This window comes from Zootermopsis nevadensis, unplaced genomic scaffold, assembly GCF_977971745.1.
Source record: "Zootermopsis nevadensis isolate Lab colony 2312 unplaced genomic scaffold, Znev_1.0 Znev_ptg000023l, whole genome shotgun sequence".
Classification (NCBI taxonomy): domain Eukaryota; kingdom Metazoa; phylum Arthropoda; class Insecta; order Blattodea; family Termopsidae; genus Zootermopsis; species Zootermopsis nevadensis.
The window spans coordinates 7297015-7323225 of NW_028259155.1; the positions used below are offsets into that span (position 1 = coordinate 7297015).

The following is a 26211-nucleotide window of genomic DNA, read 5'->3' on the forward strand; positions in this document are numbered from 1 at the left end:
CATCTACCACAGAGCCATCTGAAGCCTTACTAATTCAAGTTAAATAAGCAATGTCTTAATCAAACTTTACTCAATTGTAAAGCATGTATAAAGGAAATATTTAGAATAAAGCCAATATATAAACTTCCTTTCCGTATAGACGTATTTACGTCTAATTCTCCGGAACCGTGGTTCCACTGACACTTTTTGATTCGTCGTTGAGTTTCGATGTGACCGACCCCGAGTGCTTAATTCGCGCTCTTTCAGTGATCAAACTAACGCGTGTTAATTAATTGCATTGTTTTTACTGCTCAATGTGGCAAAACAAAAGTGCGAAAGAAATCTAGCACAAATATTCCGTCTGGCAAAGTTTTCTCGTTGCAGCCAATTAAACCTACGGCCGTGGTTGTATTTATCGCCTGACGAAATGCGTGCCGTCACCCCTGAGAACGCTGTAGAGCATTTTCAGCACTTGGCCGCGAGGTGACACGTGAAAATGATGAATGACTGTTTCGATGACATCATCATCGAATGCATCTACGATAGCGACCTTCTTCTGTTGCAGACTTGATTTCGCCGCCGTTGCCTTTGTCGACTTAATTTTCCTCTTCGATAGGAACACTCCGTATTCTACACGTGATTTTCTTTTCCAGGTATTATTGTCAGTCATCAGCTAATCTGCTATCATGTTTGTTCCCTTTATTTTATTACAATTACTTGTAAAGGAGCAGGAACTAGCAGCGAAAGTTGCTGCCCTGAAAGAGGCCTCTAGCAAAATAGAGAATTTTAAATTGGAGATTACTCGACTTAGACACTACGAAGAAAACTTGCTAACTTGTAGATATTCCTGCAACATAGTCTGATTCATTTGTACTTTAAATTCTTACAAAGGGTAAAGAAAAGTCAACATCAGTTTGTGTTAGTTTGTAAAGCAGGACAGACGACGTGAGCTACAGACCAGAATTCAAATTACTTTTTATACTGTGAATGTGCTTGGTGAAAAGGTTTCTGTGGGCGACTTAATTTGTACCTAAATACAGAAATCCCTTTAGACTATATACATTACGCACGTCAGAGAAATTGCCAACCCATAAAATTTTGAACATATGTTTGAAGCAGGAAATAGAAACATGTGATTTGGTTAAATATTCCAAAGAAGGATTTGTAGGACGATGTTAACGCCCTGAGTGATTTTTCCATGACTCATAATTCATTTCCCCGTTATGTGAAATATTGTGGTTACAACATTGCGAGGGTGTAATTTTTCATGTATAATGATAATGATGTTCTCTGTGGAGTCTCAATTATTTATTGATTAATTTTATATTTTTCTAAAATAAATAACCTCCAGAACTACATCCACATTGGTTGTTTCAATACGAATATAATTTGAAGAGCGTGGATGTTAGAATGTCATTTACACTAATTCCTTCCGTGATAGTTTTCTTTATAATATCCTACCATTCATGTATAGATTTGCCTTTAGCTTTACAGACTAAATTTCTGTATGTATTTCTCATCTCTGCCGTGCATGCTAATGCATTGCCCGTCTCATTCTCTTTGCTCGAGGAGATGATCACTCCCACATTCCTAGGACATGGGCTTTACGAGATGCCAATTTTATGTACATATGATTCTGCAAGTTTTAATTTATCTTTACAAATGACCTTCATCCCAATTACTATAACATAACAAAAAAAAATTAAAGCTGTCTAGCAGTCCTTCCATGTTGTTGTTCAAGGACAAACTGACATTTATTAAAAGTCCGATAACTATGAATCAACAGCTCAACTACTACTCTTTCATACTTAAGAGGTCGAGAGTTCAAATCATAACCAGAAAATTGGCTGACATGGTTCCAGAGTAGGATTTTAAAGTGGGTTTCGAGACTATTTTTGTGATAAAGGACATATTTCCCCGTAACACCAGTGTTGCAGGTGACATTTGGCATACTCACAACGAAATGTTGCAAAAATATGCCTATTAGCTTTTCCATGTCTGTCTCTCCATTTGTCTGCATGTAATTGGAGAACCACTGAACTGATTTTAGTTAAATTTGATATTGAGGAATTTTTACTGAAGTTTGTTGACAGAATTCAGTTTTGGTTAAAATAAGAGTCACAATGAACTCTTTACATCTCAGTCATGACTCATTGTTATGAGAGCAAAACATGTTTCAAACACTTGAAGTTAAATCTTAAACGTAAAACTCAGTAATAAATCATGGAAGTTAACCTACTTTTGATAGGAAATGCATGTAAAGCCATCTAGAGGCAATACTAGAGCAAAAGGGGCCAGACTCGTTATATTATGCATACTTTCTTAACTTGTTTATAATATAACACAACACATGTAAACCAACTTTCACATTTCACAATATAAAGAAAGAGCCTTTCTTCAAATTGTCACCAGGTGTCATATTTATGAATTACAACTAAGCACTATGGATCATTTGTACTGTATGATCCATCTGGATCAGCCCACCATCGTAACCAGATCTAAAAGATACATTCTTTTTTGGACCAGGTAAAGGAAATTAGAAAACAACTTCTATTGGAGATACCTACTCAACTGTTTCTTGGAACATCAGATGCTTTGTCAAATAACTTCTTTAATGACCTACCCTTAACAATAAATATATTGAAAGTTCAGATAAATAATTTTGTTTTCAAGCATGATTTGAAAAAAGTTACTAAAAATTTCATGAAAAACTTGTGTATAAGAAGAAATTTCTTAACTTGGCTTAAAAATTGACAGTGGAACCACGGTTCCTGAGAATCTGACGTAAGTACGTCTATACAATATACAACAATATTAACAACAATGCCGAGTAAACAGATGATGTTTCTAGGTAACATAACAATGCACGCAAGCTGGCCATTGTTGTCGATCCATATTAACACATTGTTGATATGGATCTTGCACGTTTTCCTTTCACGTGTTTGCCGAATGGACCTTCCGTATAGAAGTATTTACGTCAAAAATAGAATTATGAAAATCTGTTTTGAAAGAAACACGTTATCTTATACTATAAAAATTTCTGATTTCGTCGTCGTCAACCAATTTGTCGTCAAAAAATGACGTCATCAACAATGTCAACAGATATTTGTTTACTCGGCATTGTTGTGGAACACAACAATGTCGAGTAAACAAATATAACGCTTCACAACAAAGAAATCAAAAAATATCAAGCCAGTCGCATTATCACTATAACTAACAAATAAAGAAAAGCGAAGGTAAATTTACATTGATAAACGTAAAAAAACTAATTCAACAAAAACAGAAGGGGAAAAAATCAGACGAAAATTTGCAAGGGTGGGGTTGGACGTAGGTAGTTGACCAACCAAGAACTGTTGGCCTCTGAACAGCGACGTAAAGAAGTAAAATATCAGATTACAGGAAGCGCTCCGAAAGGATTAGTCGTCGTTGTCGTCAAAAAATGACGTCATCAACAATATCACCTTATATTTGTTTATACACGGCATTGTTGTTCCACAACAATGCCGAGTAAATAAATAACGCTTAGTTCCAAGCCAGTCGCATTATCACTGCTCTACAAGCAGCACAACGTCACCGAACAGCGACATAAAACTATTTAAGAAATGAAGAAAAGTGAAAGAAGACGATACCAACACCAAAAAGGTAATCTGATACTAATAATAATATTCATACAAGTCATACTGCTCTTCAAGGGTTAAAACACTTGAGTAAGACACTAAATTAACCCTTCCGAAGGGGGGTTAGTTTAGTGTCTTACTCAAGATTTTAAAATGCAACCAACCCCCGAAGGGGAGTTGGTCAAGTGAGAGTTAGTTTAGTTTCTTACTCAAGGGTTAAAACACTTGAATGAGACATAAACTAACCCTTCAGAAGGGGGGTTAGTTCAGTTTCTTACACAAGGTCGGTGGCGTTTTACAAACTTGTCCAACCCTCTCTAGGAGCTCCAAAAGGAGCGCCCTGCTCTAGTAAAATATAAACACTATACTAGGCTAAGAATAAAATAATATTTCCTTCTTGTGTGTGTCAATAACGCTTGGTTTCCCATTCTGTAGAAAAATATTTAGGCATAGTTTGAGGGTATTAAAGAACAAAGTTCTGGGAAAACTTTAGATGAAGTACTTCATAATAGCAGCATTAACATAATACCGTTACAGCCATTTAATCGTAGAATCTTTTTTACTATAAAAATTTCTGATTTTGTCGTCGTCAACCAATTCGTCGTCAAAAAATTACGTCATCAACAATGTCAACAGATATTTGTTTACTCGGCATTGTTGTGGAACACAACAATGTCGAGTAAACAAATATAACGCTTCACAACAAAGAAATCAAAAAGTATCAAGCCAGTCGCATGATCACTGCTCCAGAAGGAGCAATTCGTATTCTTGAATATTGACTGACAGTTGGCCTAAAACATCAGAAAAGTGAAAGAAGACGTTATCAAGTATTTGAAGTACCAACTCCAACAACTTCAACAAGGTAAACTGATACTCATTCGATATATTACGATTATGAAAACTGACTTTATGATCGATTTTAAGACGAAGATTTGCAGGGGTGGGGCTGGACGTAAAAAGTTGACTGACCAAGAACAGTTGGCCTCTGAACAGCGACGTAAAATATCAGGTTACAGGAAGCGCTCCGAAAGGATTAGCCATCGTTGTCAAAAAATGACGTCATCAAAAATATCACCTTATATTTGTTTATACACGGGGGTTAGTTTAGTGTCTTACTGAAGATTTTAAGACGCAACCAACCCCCTTCGGGGGGTTGGTCAAGTGTTTAAACCCCCCATTCGGGGGGGGGGGTTAGTTTAGTTTCTTACTCAAGGGTAAAAACACTTGAATGAGACACTAAACTAACTCCCCTTCGAGACTAACCAAGGTTGGTTGCGTTTTACAACCTTGACCAACATCCCCTAGGAGCGCCCTCCTCTAGTTGTATGAAAATTCTCCGCTGATTGTTAGAAAATCCGCCACTTACTCCCCTATATAGCTATAAAGATATGATTAACGTTCATGAAATTAAATATTTGAAAGCTGCCATTTCAGAGATCAGCTAAAAGATTCCTTACGTTGTTTGCTGATATTCCCCCGCGCACTACGTCTTCACCACGTATTTTATCAAGTCCTCTCTCCCGAACAAAGTTGTGTAAAACAACACAAGCCTTGACGATGGCTACAGCAAAATCAGGTTGCAAGTTTATAGCTCGATGAAAGATCCTCCATTTATTACTTAATATTCCAAACGAGCGTTCTATGTGCCTTCGGGCTCTAAAGAGACGACAATTGAAAACTTTTTGTTTTACTGTCAAGTAATGTCCACCACACGGACGAAGTAGGTGTTTGTGTAGCCCAAATGCTTCATCTCCCACAAAAAGAGAAGGTACTTTAGGAGTTATTGATCCTGAAGACATTTCTCTTGAGGAATCTCCAGTTTTTCATGTCTTAATGATGTCCACAGCGAGGAGTTCTTAAATATTTTAGAATCGCAATCTCTTCCGTAACTTTCAACATCAACATAGACAAAACGGAAGAATAACCTTTGTAGTTGAAGTACATCGAGCCAAATGGGCTGACTATTCTAATATGTTTCCCGTCAACTGCTCCTAAATAGTGCGAAAAATTCGCCCTTCTTTCATAATCTGAAGCGATCGTTTCCTAGTGCTGTTAGTGGGAACGGGAATACATTCCAAATACTGCAACTTACATCTCTGACAATCTTGCTCGCTGTAGAAATGCCGAGTAATGTATATCTGTGAAAGTACAACCGCTCGCCAGATATCTGAAACAAAAACATTAATAACGTAAAAAGCTTAGAATAATGACAATAATAGTTGTAGCATATTCTAGTTGATTGGTATGAATCTAGCATGTGGAACATTGGTTTATTCTTGTGTTGTTGTTTTTTTCAGCTAAAGAAGTGATGAAGAGACGGAGACAGGTGAATGTTCGAGATGCTATTAAAGAATTCAATAAAAAACGAAAAGAGGCTGCAAGATCGGGAGCTGGAAAGCCAACTAAAAAAACGCACAATTACAAAGCACATTTACCATTCCTAAGGATATTGTTCCAGGAACGGAAAACAGAAGTCACCCGATCAGCCGATATTGGACAGCCCGAAGCGGCGAACAAGCAAACACCTCAAAACACCCATGAAAACGAAGTTACTCAAGCAATCGCCAAGGATTTCAAAACACTAGACAATGTTGAACTAGAAATGATTCAAGCTCCTAAGGATCAATCGGATTGTCATTTGTCTTTTTTCAGAGGGATAATTCCTTCACTGAACACTTTTGATGACGGCGAGATATTAGAATTCCAAATGTCGGTGCTACAAAAAATAGCATCCATGAAACAACAGAAAAAAATGGTTTCCTACAATCAGTACTCTGCTGAAATTCATCCTACGCGCATAAACACTAGTCGGCAGGCGACAACATCAACTGAAGGCCATCTCTATCAGAACGTGCGTCCGAGTACTTCAACTGGTTCATGCGATGGGTACGATCCAGCAGAGAAGTTTGCCAGCTAGAACAGCGAGCCAGAACTAAGAAAATGTTGGTCCACATCTCTCACCAGCATCAGAAACCTCTGATGACTTCACTTCACGAAATGTTTCTAAATATTTCTTGTATTGGTCTTTTTCTGTGCCCCTTTTTTGTATTACAAGCAATTATAAATTTCTACGCTAATAATAGTTGGAGATTATAATCCCCTACGCGTTTCTTGTACTTTGTATATCATAAGTAAAACTATTGAAACTTTCTATTCATTAAACAGTAATTGCAACGGCCAACATTTGGATAGGCTGGATGCGTTCTCTCATGAATGTGTCTTGGCGCTGAAGGGAATCCTTTAGACGTCGGTGCAGTTCGTCAAAAGCGGATATTGTCATCCTAAAATAATTGAAAATCTTTTTTCTGTTCTGTCCCAGTTTTAATTTTCTTTATTATGATCGGGCACACGGAGGACGGACAAGATCTACTAAACGGATTTGGAAAGCGACACAGTCACTTCCCCTTCACTTTTATTGCCGTTCTGTGTACTTTTCTGCTATCTACATTAAACAATATGAAAAAAGAATACTTAATTTCAAATGTTTACACATAGTTAAAACATTTTAGATGAAATGGTAGGAAATATTAAATTCGAATTTATCTGGAACAATGAATACATTCAAAATAAATGGCGTGATAATAAATAGGGATAATTATAATCGAAGAGAACATTTTTCAGCTGGTATCGATTTATAAGAAGTTGTCGTGGCCACGATGTGCAAAGTGGGGTTGGTTACCGCGATATTTAGTGTGCCGCGAGTGTAGAAAGTTGCGCAACATGGCAGAAGTACTCAAAAGAAGATTTCATTAAAGTGGTTTCGTTTATGCAAGTTACGTGACGTGCACATGCATGCAATATGTCATAAATCTCATAGACATCAGTGGAAATGGTCATCGCAAGCACACTCACGAGAGTCTGCGAGTCTGTGGCAGTGCACTAATAACGATCCCAAGCAGACGGACATTTTCTTTAGAAAAGATGCGCCTAGTATTGGACACAGCATCACAAAACAAGAAATTAGATTTTCCATTAAATTTTACAAATGTACGGAGTGAGCCATGCCTCATGGCTCGAAGTGGCTTATCTCCCCTCTCTAGGGTCTTTGGAGTCGGCGGCATCGAGACCCTGATGAGACAGCAGGGCAGAAGGACAGTCTGTGTGTGTCCGCCGGAGAGAGAACGACTCGAGGAGAAAATCGGAAGGCAAGTCAGGGTTAGTGGGGGTTGAGTTGGGTCTCTGGGGTTGGATACCCAGCCGGAGTTTGAGCCCTGAAAGGTGTCTTGATTCTTTTTATCCTATATTTAAATATTTTTCATTAAATAATATACTTTGATTATTCGACGTAGTTTCTTTTGACTTTTCACCGCTTTACCCTCCCCAAGCCGTACCACCTCCCGGCCTGGGACGATCGTGGCCTCAGTAACGTAATATGGCAATCACCTCCTCGGGGGGGTCCAGGAGGTGGATCTAATGAAGAGAACGCTGTCGTAAGTTTATGTCCACTTTCTTATTTCCGCACATTCTGGAGAGGATTCCACTTTGGACACTGACCACCTCCCTAATGCCTTGTCTACACATCAGCAGTAACTACTACATATTCACTTAATATTTAAAAAGGGGAAGACATCGATACGACGTCCGATGAAGAGATGGAGGGAAAATCCAAGACTAACGAGCCTCATGGCCTAAGAGGAAGAAGAACTTTTAAAAAATAACCACTTGAGTGCAAAGTCTTCTCTTCTGCAAATACCGTTCACCCACTGATCAGTCTTAATACCGTTCAAACCGTGCAGTACCATACAGCAATAACAAAACCAAGCGACCACTTTTATTGAACACAAACATTTATTGACAATTTCATTTTTCAAGTTTCACCACTGTGTGGCTGCATCAATATTCAAAGTGTTTTATAAGCCACGCCCTCTCTTAGGTGTGAGGTTTTGGGAGGGAAATTTTGTTTCAAACTGGTAATCTAATCTCCCTCCTCTTGTTCAATCTGGATCTGGGACATTGTTTTGGGGGTTGATGCAGTCCTTCTCGGGACCCAGTTGTCCTTCCGGAGGTCTACGACGTCTTGCAGCATGAATCTGATCCGACTTGATAGCAGTCCCTTCTTCTGGGAAAGCTCCTTCATTTTGCTGAAGCACTCGGACAGGTCCTGCATGAACACAGAAAATTCAAGTCACATTTCACTCCTTACGCTTAAGAGCCGACACATGAAACTAGAAAACTCATCAAGTCCACATAGCACACATGCTGTGCGGGAAGGCACGTGTAAATTTAAAGGGAGCTCTGAAGGTTACCGTCACTAACTAAATGCAAATGTGCGTCTCATCTACACGAACACTTAAACAGAGATTTTTGGTGGCTGAGCCTAGGCATGGTACTGCTTGCTCGTGCTGTGACAGTCAGTGAAATCTGACATGAGCCAGCAGAGGTGACGGGAGGAAACATTCAAGTCTAACGCAATACTGAGCAAGATTTCCTTTGCGCTAGACAGGGACAAGTTTACACTACAGCATCAGGCATTTTATTTTAATCTTATATGAGCGTGACCCAGGTAGGAGGAGTACGAAGAAATGCAGAAGAACATGTCGTGGTGATCATTCATCACACAGAAACACTTTCAGAATCTCGTCAGCAATCTCGGAAAGGTATTTAATATCAGAATACGCATATCTTTATGTATTCTTTATAATGTGCATTTACAAGTACATATTAAATCCATCTTCCGCAGTAGTTCCCACCTTGGCCACCAGATTGCAACATCAAATTTTCTAACTCACAAAATTGCTTGTCCATCACCATCTTACCACCTGTAGCAGGATATTCAAAATATGACTGAGTGAGGTCGTGCAAAAAGCACAAACTCCATATCAAATTTCATTCAAGTCAGTCAAGTTAAATTGACCGGACAGACATGACCAGCCCATAATGCCTTCTCGTTATACAATTTGTACCAAGAACGCATAACAATTACGAACTACTTGCATGTTACAAGACAGAAACCAGAAACTGTAAGAGAACTGCAAACTAAAAGTATTTGAGAATTAACACAAACATACTTGGTTTTTTCTCTCTAAGTCACCCCCCACAGTCGTGAGCAGTTTGCACAGACACTCCAACGACTGCTCGTCTCCTTCCACAAGAAGACGCTTAATGCATCGCTGCATTATGCTCGCTGTCAGCATCCCTAATTTGAAGAGTTCGCCAATAAACCTGTAACGTACAAAAAATATTTCAATGGGTTGAGTTAAGACAATAGTAAAAATCCAAAAAAAGAACACGAGCGAAGTAGTTCGTCTCTGCAAGATACAGAAACATTTGTACCTTAAAATAATAACTTTTTTAAATTAATTTAATTTAATCAATCTCTTGTGTGTGATATATATTTTTGATGTTAAATATCATTTCTTTTGCATGGTTTCTCAAGCCGACCCTGGAAAAGCTGTTAAAACAGTTCAGACAGAGTACTAAAAACTTTAAATTAAATAATTACATTACTGCAAAGCACATTTCAATGTAATTTACATGTTTTGCGGTTCCATTAATTTTCACAGGTTCTGTTCCTAACAAAATACATATAATTTGTTTTTAGCTTCCTCTGTTCTTCTGGTTCCTTGCGTGACGTTAAAGTTAACGATGACAACTTGACACAACGAGGGTGTCACAAACTCTACAGGGTACAAATTATTTTCCCCTCCGGACTTACGTAACAATTTACATACTGGAAAAATACGGAGTTGTAGTTCTGTGAAACATTTAATTGAGCGGGAACGTCACAGCATTTTCATGGTAAGAAACTGTAACTGACATGGGGCGCAATCCACACAGGGGCAAGGTGAGATCTGACTGAACTGTGTGAACAAGCACAGCAGAGCAAGATGCTGTATCACACGTATGGGAAAGCAATAAACAAGAGATTGTTCAACTGTTCCAGATGCGACACATGCAGTTCCTCAAAAGGGTTGTGTGACATATTAAAAGCCTATGGATATTTTAAGTGGAGCAGTCCCCTGATTATATACAGAGTTAAACCATCAGTGCCCTGGCAGGACACATACATCTTCATGAAACAAAAAGAAGACGAAGTGTGGACTTTATGACGAGATAAGCAGCAGAATTGTGAAGCATACGTAGATATTTCTGCCTCATTTTGACACACTATGGAACAACACAGAAAGCATCTTCTTGAAGACATTTATTTTAAATATTCTAAATTCTTCGCAAATTTCAGGGGAATATTAGAAAGAAAACCCCCTCGAAGGTATCACCACCTTGTCAAAGGCCCATACGTTTTGCTTGGTGAGGAGGCTTGCGTACTCAAATGACCCTTAGGGCTATTAGGGCACGGGCTTCGGCTCCTAGTAGGGTCACCCAAGCCGGGGAAGTCTAAGACTAAGAGTGATTCAATTACAAATGGATCTCTGACAAACTATGAAGCCTTAAAAACATTTCAGAGAAACAAGCCAGAGTTTCTTTGAATGTATAAGACCCTTAAGAATCCCCTGACATAAAAAAAGAATATGGCACCATTCAGCCTACCACGGTGGCCGGTGTAAAAGAGAGCATGTCCCTTTTGACTATTAAAGGTTACAAAATAAATGAAGTTGTAAATTCTCAGATTGGGATTAGGAATCATTTCAAAATTATAAAGAACTTTGAATTATCAAATATAACATTAACCTTTTACTGTACCAAGACTTGGCAACCAACAGTCCCATTCTAATTTGGCACAAAATGTAGAATAAAAGACACAACTTACAAACTGGAAGGTAAAAAGCCATAAACATTTCAAATTTCCTCCCAGTTTCTACTACTCTAGCTTCACTACTTTCACGTGTCACTGAGGAATCAACTTTAGAGCTGCAAATATTATAAACAAAAACGTATCTTACCTAATATTTCCCACTGATTTCTTTCGTATCCTTCGCAGTTGCTCTTCGAGATTGCATTGTAGTTCCTTTTTCTTTGCCTGCAGAACAAAGAGATATAAAAGATTTTAGTTTGAATTCAGTGTTGATTCAGAACGCTGCTAATTAGGAATTGCTAATTTTGATGGCGCCAGTAAGAGACATTTCATGCAACGCCTTTCACATATGTAAGCTTCCATTTTAAAATTTGCTATGACGTTTGGGTATCATTACAAATAATCAACTGAGTCCATGAATCAGTGTTTTTGTGTGGCTGATGACACTCAGATGGTCAAGAAGTTCCCTGAATTTACCCGAACATATCATGAGCCAATGAGAACTACATTGCCAGGGGTAGGGAAGGAGGCTAAAAGTGCAGCAAAAGTCCATTGTTATGAGAGTTCATGATGTTCACAAAAAATCATTGCATTAAGTATTCATTATAGGCAGTCAAACATGTAGAAAAGTAAAACTAGCTTAAGGAGTTAAGAAAATGATTTTTCATCTTGAGGTACAATTAGATGACAATAATTTTAATTCCATTTATATGCATTCCACAGTGTTGAAAGATCATCCCTTTCTTACCGATAACTTACACTTGACTGGCAAAAGACATTAAGGGAACTTAATAACCGCAGCAGTTTATGCTTTGAATATGTCAGTGTGAGCGAACGTGGTATCTCCAGTGTCGTGGTATACTAATATGGCCTCTCTATTTGATATTATCTCAATGTACAAAGTAAAGATATATTATAAATGATTATTTGGCTGCTACATTGCTCCATGGCATCATAATAACACGTAACGTTTGCCCGGCACTTTGCGTTTTTTGTCATGGGTGCAAGGCTCTCAGAAATTTTAACAACTAACTATTAACTTCTAAATGACAGCTTGCAACGTATTTCGCATTCCGTATCTGAACAGAACAAGTCACGTGAAGAAAAGCTGTGTCAACCTTTCGTTCCCTTTATGAAGCAGAAAGGAAGGAGCAGGCAGCAGACTTAGAGCAGATGCTTTTGATTTTCCTACTAACACCTCACAAAAACCTGCCTCTCACACGGCCATGAGCACACTCATTTGCGCACATCCTGAACAGTATGGGTAGACTAGAATTCATATTATACCAGCTAGGGGAGATAAACCTAAATCAGAATAGATGCAGATGCATATTTATATGACTGTGGCAAACGTTTGAAAGTGCTTGTTATATCAAAAAATAGAATATGCCCTCTTGAGATACGTGAACAACTACACATAACGTTATTAGATTACAATTACATTAGTGGAGAACAACTGCAAAAAGAGACTTGTCATATGCCATAATTGTCACATTGGACTCTCACACTTTGTAGTTGGGTTCTTGTGCAAATAGTTTGAGGGATTTAGTACTTTCCTTGTCATTCGTTTTCTTCAGAATTCTTAAAAACTTTAGAAACTTACAAAAATAACTACGCTTTGAAGGATGGATCTTCATCTACAAGCATAAAGGGGGAAGACACATATTCTGTCAGATCAAGCAGACCGAGCTATTTCCAATCTGTCGACAGAAACGTAAAACATTAGACTGTAGACAAAGACAGTTTGAGAAGTACTCACTGGCTCTGCTGCTTCTTCAATCTCTTTACGTCTTGCTTCTAGATTCAGCTCCACCTCAGAATTCTTTTCAAACTGATTCTGGCATTGGTTTAGCAGCAGCTTCCTGAAGGTAATCTCCGGTTCATCCTTGTTCCCGCACTCTGCTGGAACTTGCGTGCCGTACAGAACTTTGCACATTCTTGCGTACTCCTCGGAGAAGGTGGGTTCATCAACGGCCTAAACATAAAAATACACGACATGATCACTTTGCTCTGTATGACATATATACGTAGGGCAGTCGAAAAGTTCTCGGAATTCCCCTGCAGACGGAGAATGAGAGGTAAGATAGCGCACGCAAGTGTTGTGGTGGGCAGCTGAGCGTGTCTGCTCGCAGTGGCAACAGGTCTGGACAGGTTTCGGCGTGCCGTGTCGTTAGTGTTCCGTTTCAGTTAGACGTGGGTGTAGGTCATTCGGCGCAATTTCACAGTTCGAACAGCGTGCGAACATCAAGATCATGTGCAAATTGGGCAAATCTGCTGAAGAGACGCTATCGGCCCTGCAGCAATTTTACGGTGATACCGCACTAATGAAATCCGCGGTTTAGGACTGGTTTTCCCGGTTTAAGAATGGACAGGAGACGTTGGTGGATGACCAGCGCAGCGGGAGGCTTTCGACATCCAGAACCGCGGAAACAATTGAACAAGTGCGACAACTGATTCTATCTGATCGCAGGATGGCCATCGTGGAGTTGGAGGATGAAGTTGGTATCTCTCGCGGATCCATTCATGCCATTCTGTCAGACGATTTGAAGATGAGACGTGTCAGTGCGAAGTTCGTTCCGAGGCAGCTGACTACGGATCAGATGGAATGTCGCACGATGGTCGCTGGAGATCTCTTTGAGAAAAGTACGCAGGACCCTAAGTTCCTCACAAAGATCATCACTGGTGATGAGTCATGGGTGTTCGCCTACGACCCGGAGACGAAGATGCAGTCATCCGAGTGGCACACAGTGTCGGCTCCCCGACCAAAGAAATCACGCCTCGTTCGATCCGAGGAAAAAGTGATGTTCATGGAATTCTTTGACATCGACAGTGTGGTGCACCATGAGTTCGTACCGCCTGGACAGACTGTTATGGGTCATTTCTACGTGCAACTGTTGCAGAGGTTGCGCGAAGCAGTTCGGAGGATTCGGCGCGACAAGTGGCAGGGAGGGTGGTTTGTGGATTACGAGAACGCACTGGGCCACACATCGCTGGTTGTGCAGCAATTCCTCGCTGAGGAAAGCATTCCCGTCATCACCCGACGCGTTTCACAACAAATCGAATGCGACGGCCGAACTCCGGAAGATTCCAAACGAAGCCTTCCACTGGTGCTTCCAACAATGGCAGGATTGATGGAGCAAGTGTGTGTGTGTGCGCAAGGGTCCTACTTTGAAGGTGATTAGGTAAGCATTGCCATATGTCCTACCATTACAGTGCTATACCACAATTCCGGGTACTTTCTGACTGCCCCTCGTATAACAGTAACTGTACTGAAGATATACCTAGAGATGTCGCATCAATTAAAATTATTAAATCATAGCCACCTAAATGAAGCATCGACAGAAGCAAATCTTTATCCCTTGAACCCAAGAAACTCCAAAACTCAGTCAGATGCAAAACATTTCATGACAGTGTTCCCTTTTCACGTATGAGACATTCATTTATAGATGAGTGAAGAGAAATCCTACGCTTGAAGGTGTATTTAAAGACAGAACAACCCGGTTTCAGGTGGTTAAGATTATTACCGTGATCAGTAACAATTTTAATTTTCAGCTGCCCCTAGAGCCTCCATTATTATTACGCTGAGGATACTTTCAGTACTTCAGAAATTCAGCTGCAAAGTCTCAAACAAAGAAAAATTTTATCAATATGACAGTTCTGTTTCAATGTATCAGCTGCTAAAGACTGCTGCCTCACCTTTTCAAATATGAGCTTGATGACGCCCTCCAGGCGATCAATGCTGTCAATTGGCAGAGACTGGACCTGAGCAACAAGTCTGTCAAATTTCTCAGGTGTGAGCTTGTTGAGCACACTGCGCACCCTCTTATACAGGCCCTGCAACATCAAGTTCTCTCTCATCACTTCACAGAAAGCAAACACAAAATTAAAGCAAAACATGTTTTAATATGTGACGTTTGTTCAGTACTCTGCCTTTTAAGTCGGTTCGATGTACAAGCCCAAGATTTCCATTACATTAACATCCAAATCAAAAGTTGCTGCATAGCACGCAACATCTTCCTTTACAACACATGCCACATGAAGCAAAAAATGTTGTAACAGATCAGATTGTCCTTTTCACATGACCAGTCAGTAGTGTGAGAAAGGGTATTCAATTCACCTTTGAAAATAAACCGGTTGCAGGGTGTAACTAACGCCACTTGAATAGAGCAAAGATGAACAGATCTAAAGAGTAGATCCAATAGAATAATGGTTAACAAAATTGGTCACAAGAATGACTGAGGGATGTTTGAAGAGCGAAAGAAGCATTTCACATTAAACTTAAGAGCCACTCAGCAATCTGTGACGCAGTATGAGTGAAACCCAAAACCTCTTGTCACTGCAGAAGAGTTTAAACAATCCAATTCTCTACAGACACGTCGCCAAATTACCCCCATCACCCCTAAATGGTTGGTCACCCCACAGATACATCAGAAAATTGTTTTTTTTGTGTAGACGAGTTTCTTAGTGCAGGACTGTTACATTCAGCCATCTTACATTGGAGTAGACACAGCAGTATTCAATGCTTCTGCGATCCTGTGGTCAAAGAATGCCAGGTACATACCTGAGTCTTTGCCTCCTCTTCATTGGTAGCAGAGGGCTTCACTCGTCTAGGCCTCCATGCGTTTTCTGTATGTTGAAGTTGCACGTCTTCCTTGAGCGAAACCTCTATATGAGTAACAGGCTTCTTATACTTAGTGACGATTCGTTGGCTGTTTCTCCAAGGTGTAGGCTGCTGTGAATTGAACCGAAGCAGCAGAAAATTAGCTCAGTGTTCAATCCTAAAAATTATCTTGTTCTAAAAGATTATCTAGATCTTAAAATATTCCAAAAACTACAAGTGGCCACGTTGAAACTTACTTTACAGTGGGAACTCAATTTTTGCAGAACACTGTAGCATGCTGCAACAGTTGTGCATAACAGCTAACACTTCTGGTACGCACTAGCTTTTCATGGAAACATCTGCACTTATGGACAATTATCACAAGGCAAACACACAAAATATTCACATACTTACCTCTTCGGAATCATGTCCCTTCATGAAGTCAGGATAAAATATATTATGAGATGGCGTGCCAGAGGGAGTTCTATTCATCTTAGAGGATCTCCTCTCTACCACATGTACCTGCAAGCAATTTAAAAACAATTTTTCTCAGAATTTTAGGGCATTTCAAAATGCACGGCAAAGTAAGGAATTCAACTCTGAGTATATTTTGAAAACTAAACTGGCATATATTTACTTTAAATTTTCCATTTTTGAACTTAGACATTCATTTTATACATTACTGGATGCATCCAACAGTTCACAAAATAATACACCCGTATGTACAAAGCTCTGAATGGCAAGATGTTTCTAGTTTGTTGTGTTCATCACCTCTCACAAAAAATACAACATTCCTACAGCTGCAGTTACTTACAAAACATCTTCAACTGTTCACTTCATTCTCACACGCATACATTAAATGGCTAGCCAAGAATGATCACTGACGAATAACTTGCCCATTATCTTAAACCACATTTAATCAATTCTCTTTCAGCACAGCTTAAATTTTCTTAACGCAATTGTCAGTAAATGGCGATACAGCCAAGTTCTTTATCCTTCCACAAAGCATCTACCCTGTAGAACACTCCAAATGTCACAACCCCCCATTTCCATGTACTGTACACTTCTACCGCATCCATAACAGATTTTTGCACCTTTGCTTTCAAAACACATACTACTCCGACCCCATCACCATCACCAATCTGTCACCCAGACACCGAGTGACTGCCTTCGGCAATACTCCGTCCTATAAACTACACTCTGACAGCTATAGAAGAAATCCACCTCCCTTCTCCAAAACAAATGATACAATCTAAAGTGGATTCAACTTCCCACAATCATTTACACACTTTAAAAAGACTTACCACTTCATTATATCAATAAGTGCCAATTTTAAACGTACCTGATTTGTGCCATCGTTCACTACTGCACTAAGATCAAGTAAGTTGTCTGGTCTCTTCATTGACAGAGGGTGATACCTCAGCTCCAACAGGAAATTTCGGTCATATATCCTCCTGCCTTCTGGATTCTGTGGACTCCCCTGGTCTGGAAGCAAACGCTGACATGAGCTTGCAACAAAATCAGCAATGAGGAATTCGAGCTTTGTGTCATCATGAAATATTTTTGGAAATCTTTTCTTCATGTGAGGCATTCTTCTACAAATTGCATTATATATTAAATCAGTTCCTTCCACAACATTTGCCAATATAAATTTGCAACAGAACTTCTGTTAACCTGCAATTTAATGGGTCTTTCAAAACCAATCAAATGGAAAGTCTGAAATCTTCCAAAATATGAATTTTTGTGGAAAGTAGGTTGTTTACAAAGGACTGTCGCTGTTGAGTGATATCAATTTTCATTGCATATACTGCAGCACAGAAAGCAAGGCCCTGTGTTTCTTCCATTCAACTAACATTCGAATCAGACTTGTAGCAAAAACAAACAGCAAAATTAGGATATGCACTCATTTCAAAACGTGTTCTCCACGAAGAAAGAACCAGATACATTTTTAGCACTGTCTGCATTCCGTAAAAAGTTACTGACAATTCTGCATTCTTTGCTTTATCATTCCTTCCAGATTCTCAATTCATAAATGATCTCTTACCAGTAGCATAACCACTACTGAGGGGCTCTTTGACAGGGCAAAATGTGACGCTGACCCTGACAATAGTGCCAGTGACATCAGATTGGTCAGAGGTCATGGGACAAGTGTGTGGAACCTGTATTACACGAGTGCGCTCCACGTTGCTTCACAGATGGTGGGTCTGGCCAAGAATTGCCACACAAAGGCGTTCAAGACTTTTGCACGCAGAAATGCGACTTAGTTTTTGTGTAGCGTCGCTTACTCTTTGTTTATTTCAACCAAAAGTGGAACGTTGTGACAAGTTGTAGCAAAACCCTAAGATATCAAATTTAATGACAGAGTTATTACATGCTATGAGCAAGAAGACAAAAGGGCAGTTTTGAAACTTTGTCATAAATGTGCCTATACATAAGGATTAACACATTTTATGCTTGACACACGGAGAGCCGTTCATCAGGCACGAACTTTATGCTATTTTCTGGTCTGACATAACGAAATATTCTTTAACACACATGAATATGAATTTATAGCAGTCCAGAATAGGAACTGATTATATAAAAAAAATTATATTTCATTTAGCTTATAGTTCTCAGCACTGGCACATTTATCCTCCACTCACGCCTTGGCCAGTGCATGCCCCTAATGAAATGCACTATTCTTTACTCTTATCATCTTTGTCTGTGCACGTCAAAGAATCCACAGCAATTGCGATGTTCAGTGCATCTGCAGAGATGGCATCTGCTCCCTCGGAAGGAATTGTACTTGTTGGTTCTGCCTCTTCAGTTATTGTAGTTCCTGAGTCTGCAGACATGTCCTCCTCCTCCTCCACCTGCACACACACACACAAACAACTTGGTAAAACATGGTGCTAAGCTCAACGTTCGTTTCCAATTTTCTTAAAATTGTAACTGATTCTTTTATTTGAGAAATGATTTTTACAGCTGTTCAACCGCAACATAAAAAAGATATTTTTATTCAATGCAAACCATCAATTTATAAAAGCAAACCTGACAAATTAATCTAGCAAGTGACATAACTTCAACATTTGAAATCTTGTAACAGTAACTGAAGGCTCCAAACACGTCTGTTACGTCGAATCTCAGACTATTCAGGGTCATTACCAACCTGTGCTGCTTCCTTCTTCTTCAAGCTCATCTTGTATCTCATTTCCTTCTTCTGTTGCGTTTTGTCTTTCTGTCCCTACAGTCGATCTCCTAGACAAGACCCGCGTCCTCTGCCTATGCAGTGACAGCAGCTGATTCCTCGGCAGTGGTAGTGGCTTCTGTCACGCCAAGAGCTGAGACAGTAGCATCCACCTGGCCATCAGCACTGTCACCAATCTTGCCTTCAACCTCATCGTTGAACTGGCTATCGACATGGTCGTGAATCTGGCCTTCAACTTGACTGTTGACCTGCTGCTCCAAGTTGTGACAAAATTAGACTTGTCAGGCTATCAATCTCCTTTCTCTGCTCATCTATCACTTGCAACAAGCTGCTAGTGTACACCTTCTCTGCTTCCAAGAGCAACGAGGCTGCATATTCTGTAACATTTGATAATTATTTTAAATTGTAAAATTCCTCTTGTGAGTATATATGAGGGTTACTTCAAAAGTCATGGCAACTAATTTTTGGGGGGCAAACACTTTATATTGAAGAAAGTTCAAAATATACTGGAAGAGGGGTCTGGGGGGCACATCTGGACATCTAGATAGACATGCATTAACATCATAATTGACAGAATATCATACTGATGTGACTTATAGACTGTACTTTTAACCTTAGCACATACACAGAATTCCACCATACTTACTGTCTGCAATGAATATCTCAATCAGTTTTTCCAGCATAATGTACTTCTTGTTTGATGCTCTGATCCTCTCAGTCAGAGTTTTCAGGGTTTCTTTCGATTTCCTCATGAGACGAGAACGTGTTAGTTCAAATGGTCCCATTTGAGTACAGGATTTACCTGAGGACACACAGAATGCATCATTTTATAATCCAAGAATTCTCTGTAACTTCATAATGTTAATATTTATTGCTAAACATTTGTCTCAACTTTGAAATCTGAACTTCAGCCACACATAAAATCATGTGTGCATTGGCTGTTTGTGTGTTGCACTGCTATTGATTTATATTTGTCACAGAAGATATTAGGAAGATTACATTTATCAAAACACAAAATAAGGTTGTGTAAAATAACGTGCACTTTCTTTAATGAATGCTTTTGCTTTAAAATTAGCAAGTTAGGAGACATTTCAAACTTTCTATTACACAATACAAGTCAGTCATTGATTAATCCATAACACAAAACAAGGGTCCTCAGTATTTCAACTGTTCTCTCCACAATCACTTTCCATTAGATGAATATACATAAGACAGAAAACAACTTTTAACAATCTCTGAATGTGTATTCCCTACTATAATACACATAATATCCTCATCAGATCTTTGCAACGTACATTTGGAGGTAGTACATCCCCTTTGTTAAGCAAAATAAAATTGCAAATTTTAAAAAGTTCTAAATTTATATTCTTTACTATTAATATACAGCTGCGAAGCTACACAACAGAATGATTCAAAACACCTTTAAATCCCGTGTACTCTGGTACGCGCTGTCGTTATTTTCTGCTTATGTATGTTTCTCAATTAGCACAATATCAAACGTGTTATCCAGCTTTGTGCCAAGTTCTGGACTTACGTTTTTCAGCAAGACTGGTTGTTTCTTTTATCGATGTAGTCTTCCTTAATTAAATCACACTTTGTTACGTCACTAAAACATCTGTCGCTATCAAAAGCAAAAAGTATGAACAAGAACACGCTTAATATAACTACAACATGCGCCATTTTGCACTGATTGTGTGTGGAAAATGCAGAGAGTGTAAATGGTGTAGTCGCATTCAGAAAAGTAAAAATCGGGACGTGCAGTGAAACATTCCGGCCGCCTACACGCTACCTTGCTACCTCTAAAATCTCTGAACGGCATTAAAAGCTTTTTGTATCAATCATGCTAACAAGATGTGCCATTTATTATGTAGTACGGGACTTGATGTAAAGTAGGACGGTTATAAATGCGTTCAGAAATAGTCTAAACTTAAAAATGCAGACATATGCGATCATATATAACATCTTTAACCCCGTGGGCGCTCAAAAGATTTAAGTCGTGTAATTCACAAACCTTCTCAGAATACTGTGGGAGACTGCAAGTAGAACACCGTTCTCACCTTTTTACCCAGTTACTCTTTCATTTGTGAGCTTTCTTAAATTCATTTAAACCATGTAGAGGTCTCTAACATGTTTGTTCTGTTTGATTCACCAGTTTTGTTTCTTCTGATATTCCCCATTTTTCTTCATGTTTGTTCCAACAGCTTCACGTAATTAAACAAAAATAATTAATAAAACAACTCACTCCACGCTCTTTTCGAGAACAAGAGATGCCGTAAACGATCAGAAATCAATGTAATATTACTTGAAATTGTGTTAAAAATAAGACAAGCCTAATTCTCTTACAAGAGTTCACAATTGTAAATGATAACCTGTAAATGTAATGAGCAATAATACGAATAGGAAACCCTTGGCTCACCCTTTGTCAGTATACGGAGTGCAATACGGTTCATTCAGGCGTGCATAAGGACTGAGAAATGAACCTTATGGCATGCCAGTCGAGATTGTTGCACGTGTTCGTATTTTATAAGAAGACCAGCGTTATATATTTACACATTCTTTGTAGTTAAAAGAAATACAAATTGAATTACTCTAAGTTATAATTTGGTTACATTCCATCATAAATGTAAGAAGTAAATAATTAATATTAAATATTTTCTATGTTAAAGGAAATTAATTTAAAAATAATGAAACGAGGATTGTAAATTTTGCAATTCAATTTGCCCTTGTTTAAAAATAACGTCATGTTTAATTTTAAAGACGATTTTTGAGGGGCCCGAGCGCTGTTGATCCCATCGCCCCTGCGACAAGGAATATGTTTCCTTCCTTCGAACCCCGATCACTCATTTTGACCAGTAAGAGAACACAGGAAGGTCAGAACTCTGGAAGAAGTGTCCTGAGTTCGATTTCCATCAAGGGCGATTCCTTTGGCTCCGAATCTAAGCGAGACAGAAGAAGGGATCAGAGTTTTTTTGCTTCGAAGAGGAGATTTCGGAAACGAAGGCCTCGACACTGAGTTCGAGACCCGACAAGGATGGTTTCTGTTGACAGGAACGTAAACGCAAAAAAAGATCGACGCCAAGGCAAAATTCTTTCTTTTCGGAGAGGAAATTCTGCGGTCTAAAGTCACAGACACGAGAAACGTCCTCGGTTCGAGTCTCTGTTAGGTTGTTGGTTTCTGGGGTCATTTTTACGGGCGTATTAAACGACGCACGTTTACTGATGAGGCCCATAAGCTACCGGGTGTCTCCAAATTAATCTGCTGATTCTGTGTGGTTATAGTAGCCCATTATTTTTTATTTATTCATGGTTTATTTAACGACACAAGTTTTTACCCCCAAGGCTTCCTTCACTGTTTTGAGGCATTTGCGGACATTAGCCACGAGGGCTGAGATATGCGTAGTTTGATGGGTAAATATGAGCTGCCAATACACTGTACAAGGTTGCACAAAATGTGTCCAAAATTGGAATGTGCAGTTCAAAATTATTCCACCATACACACACACACACATGACAGCAGCACTGTGGTATTTCCTGGTGGATTCCAATGATGTCTGTGGGCCAGACGCTCGTAAGACTGGGAAATACTTCAGAAATGTCTGACACACACAGGCTCATAAATATATCAGAACTCAAACAGCTCACAAAATGCATTTGATAAAACTACCTACAAATCTGTGCACTGTAACTGTCACACCTGAGGTTCATCTAAGTCCTATGCTTCTTGGTTCCTATTTAGTATTTATTGGGTGTGTCATTTATCAAGTCCTTCACAGCCTTACAAGCGCCTTTTGATCTGACCAACTGGACCATTCCCTTGTACGACATTTAGAAGCACAAGCAACTTGCTTTGGTCTCTGGAGTATCAGCGTGCACATTCTATCCCTAAATATCGTTTCAAGATTAAACTTCCTAATTCTAGGCAAAACTTCACTGAATATACGGTCAAAAGAATCTGGGAGTCTAAAATGTCAAATTTCGGGAACTGTGATTAAAGTAGTTAATAATGCTGATTCACTTTATTGATAGAGCTACCAAAACCGGTTGAATTTCTTTATTTCCCCGAGAGATGGCACAACGAGTATGAATCCGACTCTGTTCATAGTACCAAGAGTACTCCATAGAGTGCATCCGCTACCGCACAATAATATTGATTTTTAGTTCCTGCCTGCGTGAAAGAACGCTGTAGGGAACACAGATTTTAAGATCACGAATGAAATGAGGCAGTGAAATCATTTACGTCTGGTAAATGTAATTTTACGCATTACTTTTACGAGCTGCATACGGACCTGTCCCTCTGATCCAGTAACCAAATCAGCCAACATTTCTTCATTAAATCTGGCGTAAACACAGTGCACTGCAGCCCGGCGGAATTCGGCATACTAATTCACATAGAATTCACAATACTCTCTTTATTAAAATTGACAAAAAAAGAGATTCTGCAACGAACTGTGGATTAATATAAGACACAAAATACAACTATAAAATTCTCAAGTCCAAATTGTAGGCATATATGAAAAATATAATACCCACCTATCATATTAGCCAACATAGACATATGCTTATTTTGCATGCATCACGTTAAAGAGCAAATGAGCGTAAGAACAAGTCATTTGTCTTTTATCTTTGAGTGCGCTTAGTCCAGCTTAGGTCGTTGCAAATATTCCGTCCCAGTCAGAAGACACACACAAAACGTGGGAATAATTTCTTATTCTCACGGTCAGGAAATGTTAGCCCCACGCCCAACACACAAGTCGGAGAATTACCCCGTCGGCTGTCCGCGAATGCTTTTTCGAAGCACTCCGTATCTGGCGGCCACAGTCTATCGTGATCCTGGTTTTGTGTGTACTACGGGGCGAAATTCCTTCCCTCTCTCTGCGTTCAGTCTGTTTCTAGGGTTCACCTACCCTGGTATTCCCTGACCACCGAGGGTAAAGCAGGCCGCAGCGTGAAGAAGACGCTTGAGCACAGGAACAATCATCGCATCAACGAATTATCTGAGGCAGAATCAGATTCAACGCCAGAAAATTCTCTAACTTAACGAAAGTAAAACCACGAAGTACTCAAGACAAAGCTGACAGGTTATCCAAGCGATTTTCAGTTCGAATTTTGTACAACGACACAATCCCCACCTTGTCGATGGCAAATTCCTCAGCAGTTCCTAAAATCCATTTACACATTCACCCTGGCTCATTCACAATTCATAACAAACTTAGCATCCGCCATTTGAAGCCACCTGTGAGATTATTGAAACTCTGTGGCACCATAATCTAAAAAAAAAAATCGATCCAATTCCTGTCCCCTCTTAAAACACGCCCAAAATATCGGCTTCATTAAATCGCAGGATACTAACATGTTGGCACCGGCTAACCCCAGCTTCCTGGTTCTTCTCAGTTACTTTAAAGCAAGCACAGAATGTACTCCCGCGATTTATCATTCATAACCATCCTGTCATATTTAAATAATGGATACCCAACATTATCAGTTGATGGAGTGTTGAAGGAACAACAATAAACACTACCTTATAAGTCGTGGTGAACACCTTCTAATTGGTTTACCCATCAAACTACGTGTATCTCAGCCCTCAAAACAGTGAAGGAGGCCGTGGGGGTAGAAACTTCGAAGTCCTCCCTCTGTAGGCCTCATCTCCGCCTGGACCAGCTTAATTTCTCGATTTCGCACGCACAGTTCACGCTTGAGGCGAAAAATCCAATTGTCGGGAGTTGGTAGTCAGTCCAGTGCTTTAAAAACATTCGTGTGCACAAGAACTTGTCAATGGGGCGCATTTTCATACACCTTTTATTCTCATCCACCAAACTACGTGCTTTATTCATCCACCGGTCGAATGCAGTAAATTATATTACCACAAAAACTTTTCCGATATTTGGGTAACATTACAAATTGTACGGCACTTTACTTTTGAGACATCTGGTGGCAGCCGTGTTTGTCAGCAGTAATTCAAAATGAAGCTAGTTTTGTGTTTCCAAATAATAAAATTAGTTACGTATGTACGAGGATTTATCAATGGATTTAATGCTCCTGTGCTACTCGGAGCTATTGAAAATGCGTCGTTAAATAAACTATGAATAAATAAAAAAACATGGTGTACTATAACCACACAGAATTAGCAGCTTAATTTGGAAACACCCGGTAGCTTACAGGCCTCATCATTAAACGTGCGTCGTTTAATACGCCCGTAAAAATTACCCCAGAAACCAACATCTTAAGAGGGACTCGAACCGAGGACTGTATCCGTCTGTGACCTTAGAACCTGCAATTTCCTCTCCGAAACGAAAGAATTTTGCCTTGGCGTCGATTTCTTCTCGTGGGTGCTTTCCCGTCAACAGAAACCATCTTTGTCGGGAGTCTAACTCAGTGTCGAGGCCTTCGTTTCCGAAATCTCCTCTTCGAAGCAAAAAACTCTGATCCCTTCTTCTGTCTCGCTTAGTTTCGGAGCTACAGGAACCGCCCTTGAAGGAAATCGAACTCAGGACACTTCTTCCAGAGTTCTGACCTTCCTCTGTTCTCTCATTGGTGAAAATGAATAATCGGGATTCGAAGGAAGGAAACATTTAGTCTGGACCAGGTGCGATGGCTTCATCAGTGAGCGGGCCCCTCAAAAATCGTCTTTAAAATTAAACAAGTATAATAAAATACGACGTTATTTTTAAACAACGGAAAATTAAATTTCACAATTTACTTCAAGCCTCCTTTCATTACTTTTAAATTAATTTCCTTTTACACAGACAATATTTAATATTAATCATTGACTTTTTACATTTATGATGGAATTTAACCAAATTATAACTTGGAGTAATTCAATTTGCATTTCTTTAACTACAAAGAATGTGTAAACATGAAACGCAGGTGCTCATATAAAATACTAACACCTGCGCGAAAGATTGGAATTTGTAAAGCATATCTGCGACGGTCACGTGCAACAATCTCGGCCGGCATGCCATAAGGTTCATTTTTCATTTCTTATGCACGCTCGAATGAACCGTATTGCATTCTCTTTACTCACTGTTGCGTCATACATGACGTCACACTTTTATGGTATAAATAGCAGTCCACATTCGACTTTAGTCAGTAAACAGCGCAGTATCTGGGGGTCACCCTTGACGCCGGGCTTACTTGG

The 26211-nt window shown here is 39.4% G+C and overlaps 1 protein-coding gene across 4 annotated transcripts; it reads right to left on the reverse strand.

Moving 5' to 3' along the window:
• Positions 1-8345: 8345 nt before the first annotated feature.
• On the reverse strand, positions 8346-20785 carry LOC110838873 (eukaryotic translation initiation factor 4 gamma 3-like). Of its 4 annotated transcripts, none has more exons than XM_087354186.1 (12): positions 20611-20781; positions 19723-19878; positions 19038-19453; positions 18576-18741; positions 17232-17374; positions 16304-16411; positions 15851-16033; positions 14986-15123; positions 13049-13264; positions 11438-11514; positions 9605-9758; positions 8346-8697 (listed from the first exon to the last, which is right to left on the reverse strand). In XM_087354186.1, the coding sequence occupies exons 3-12, from the start codon at positions 19077-19079 to the stop codon at positions 8512-8514; spliced, it is 1413 nt and encodes a 470-aa protein (XP_087210312.1). In that variant the 5' UTR covers positions 19080-19453; positions 19723-19878; positions 20611-20781; the 3' UTR covers positions 8346-8511. The 4 variants fall into 4 exon arrangements, with proteins under 4 accessions (XP_087210312.1, XP_087210314.1, XP_087210313.1 ...); XM_087354188.1 differs by having other exon boundaries at positions 18532-18741; XM_087354187.1 differs by having other exon boundaries at positions 15851-16021; positions 20611-20780.
• Between the last annotated feature and the right edge of the window lie 5426 nt (positions 20786-26211).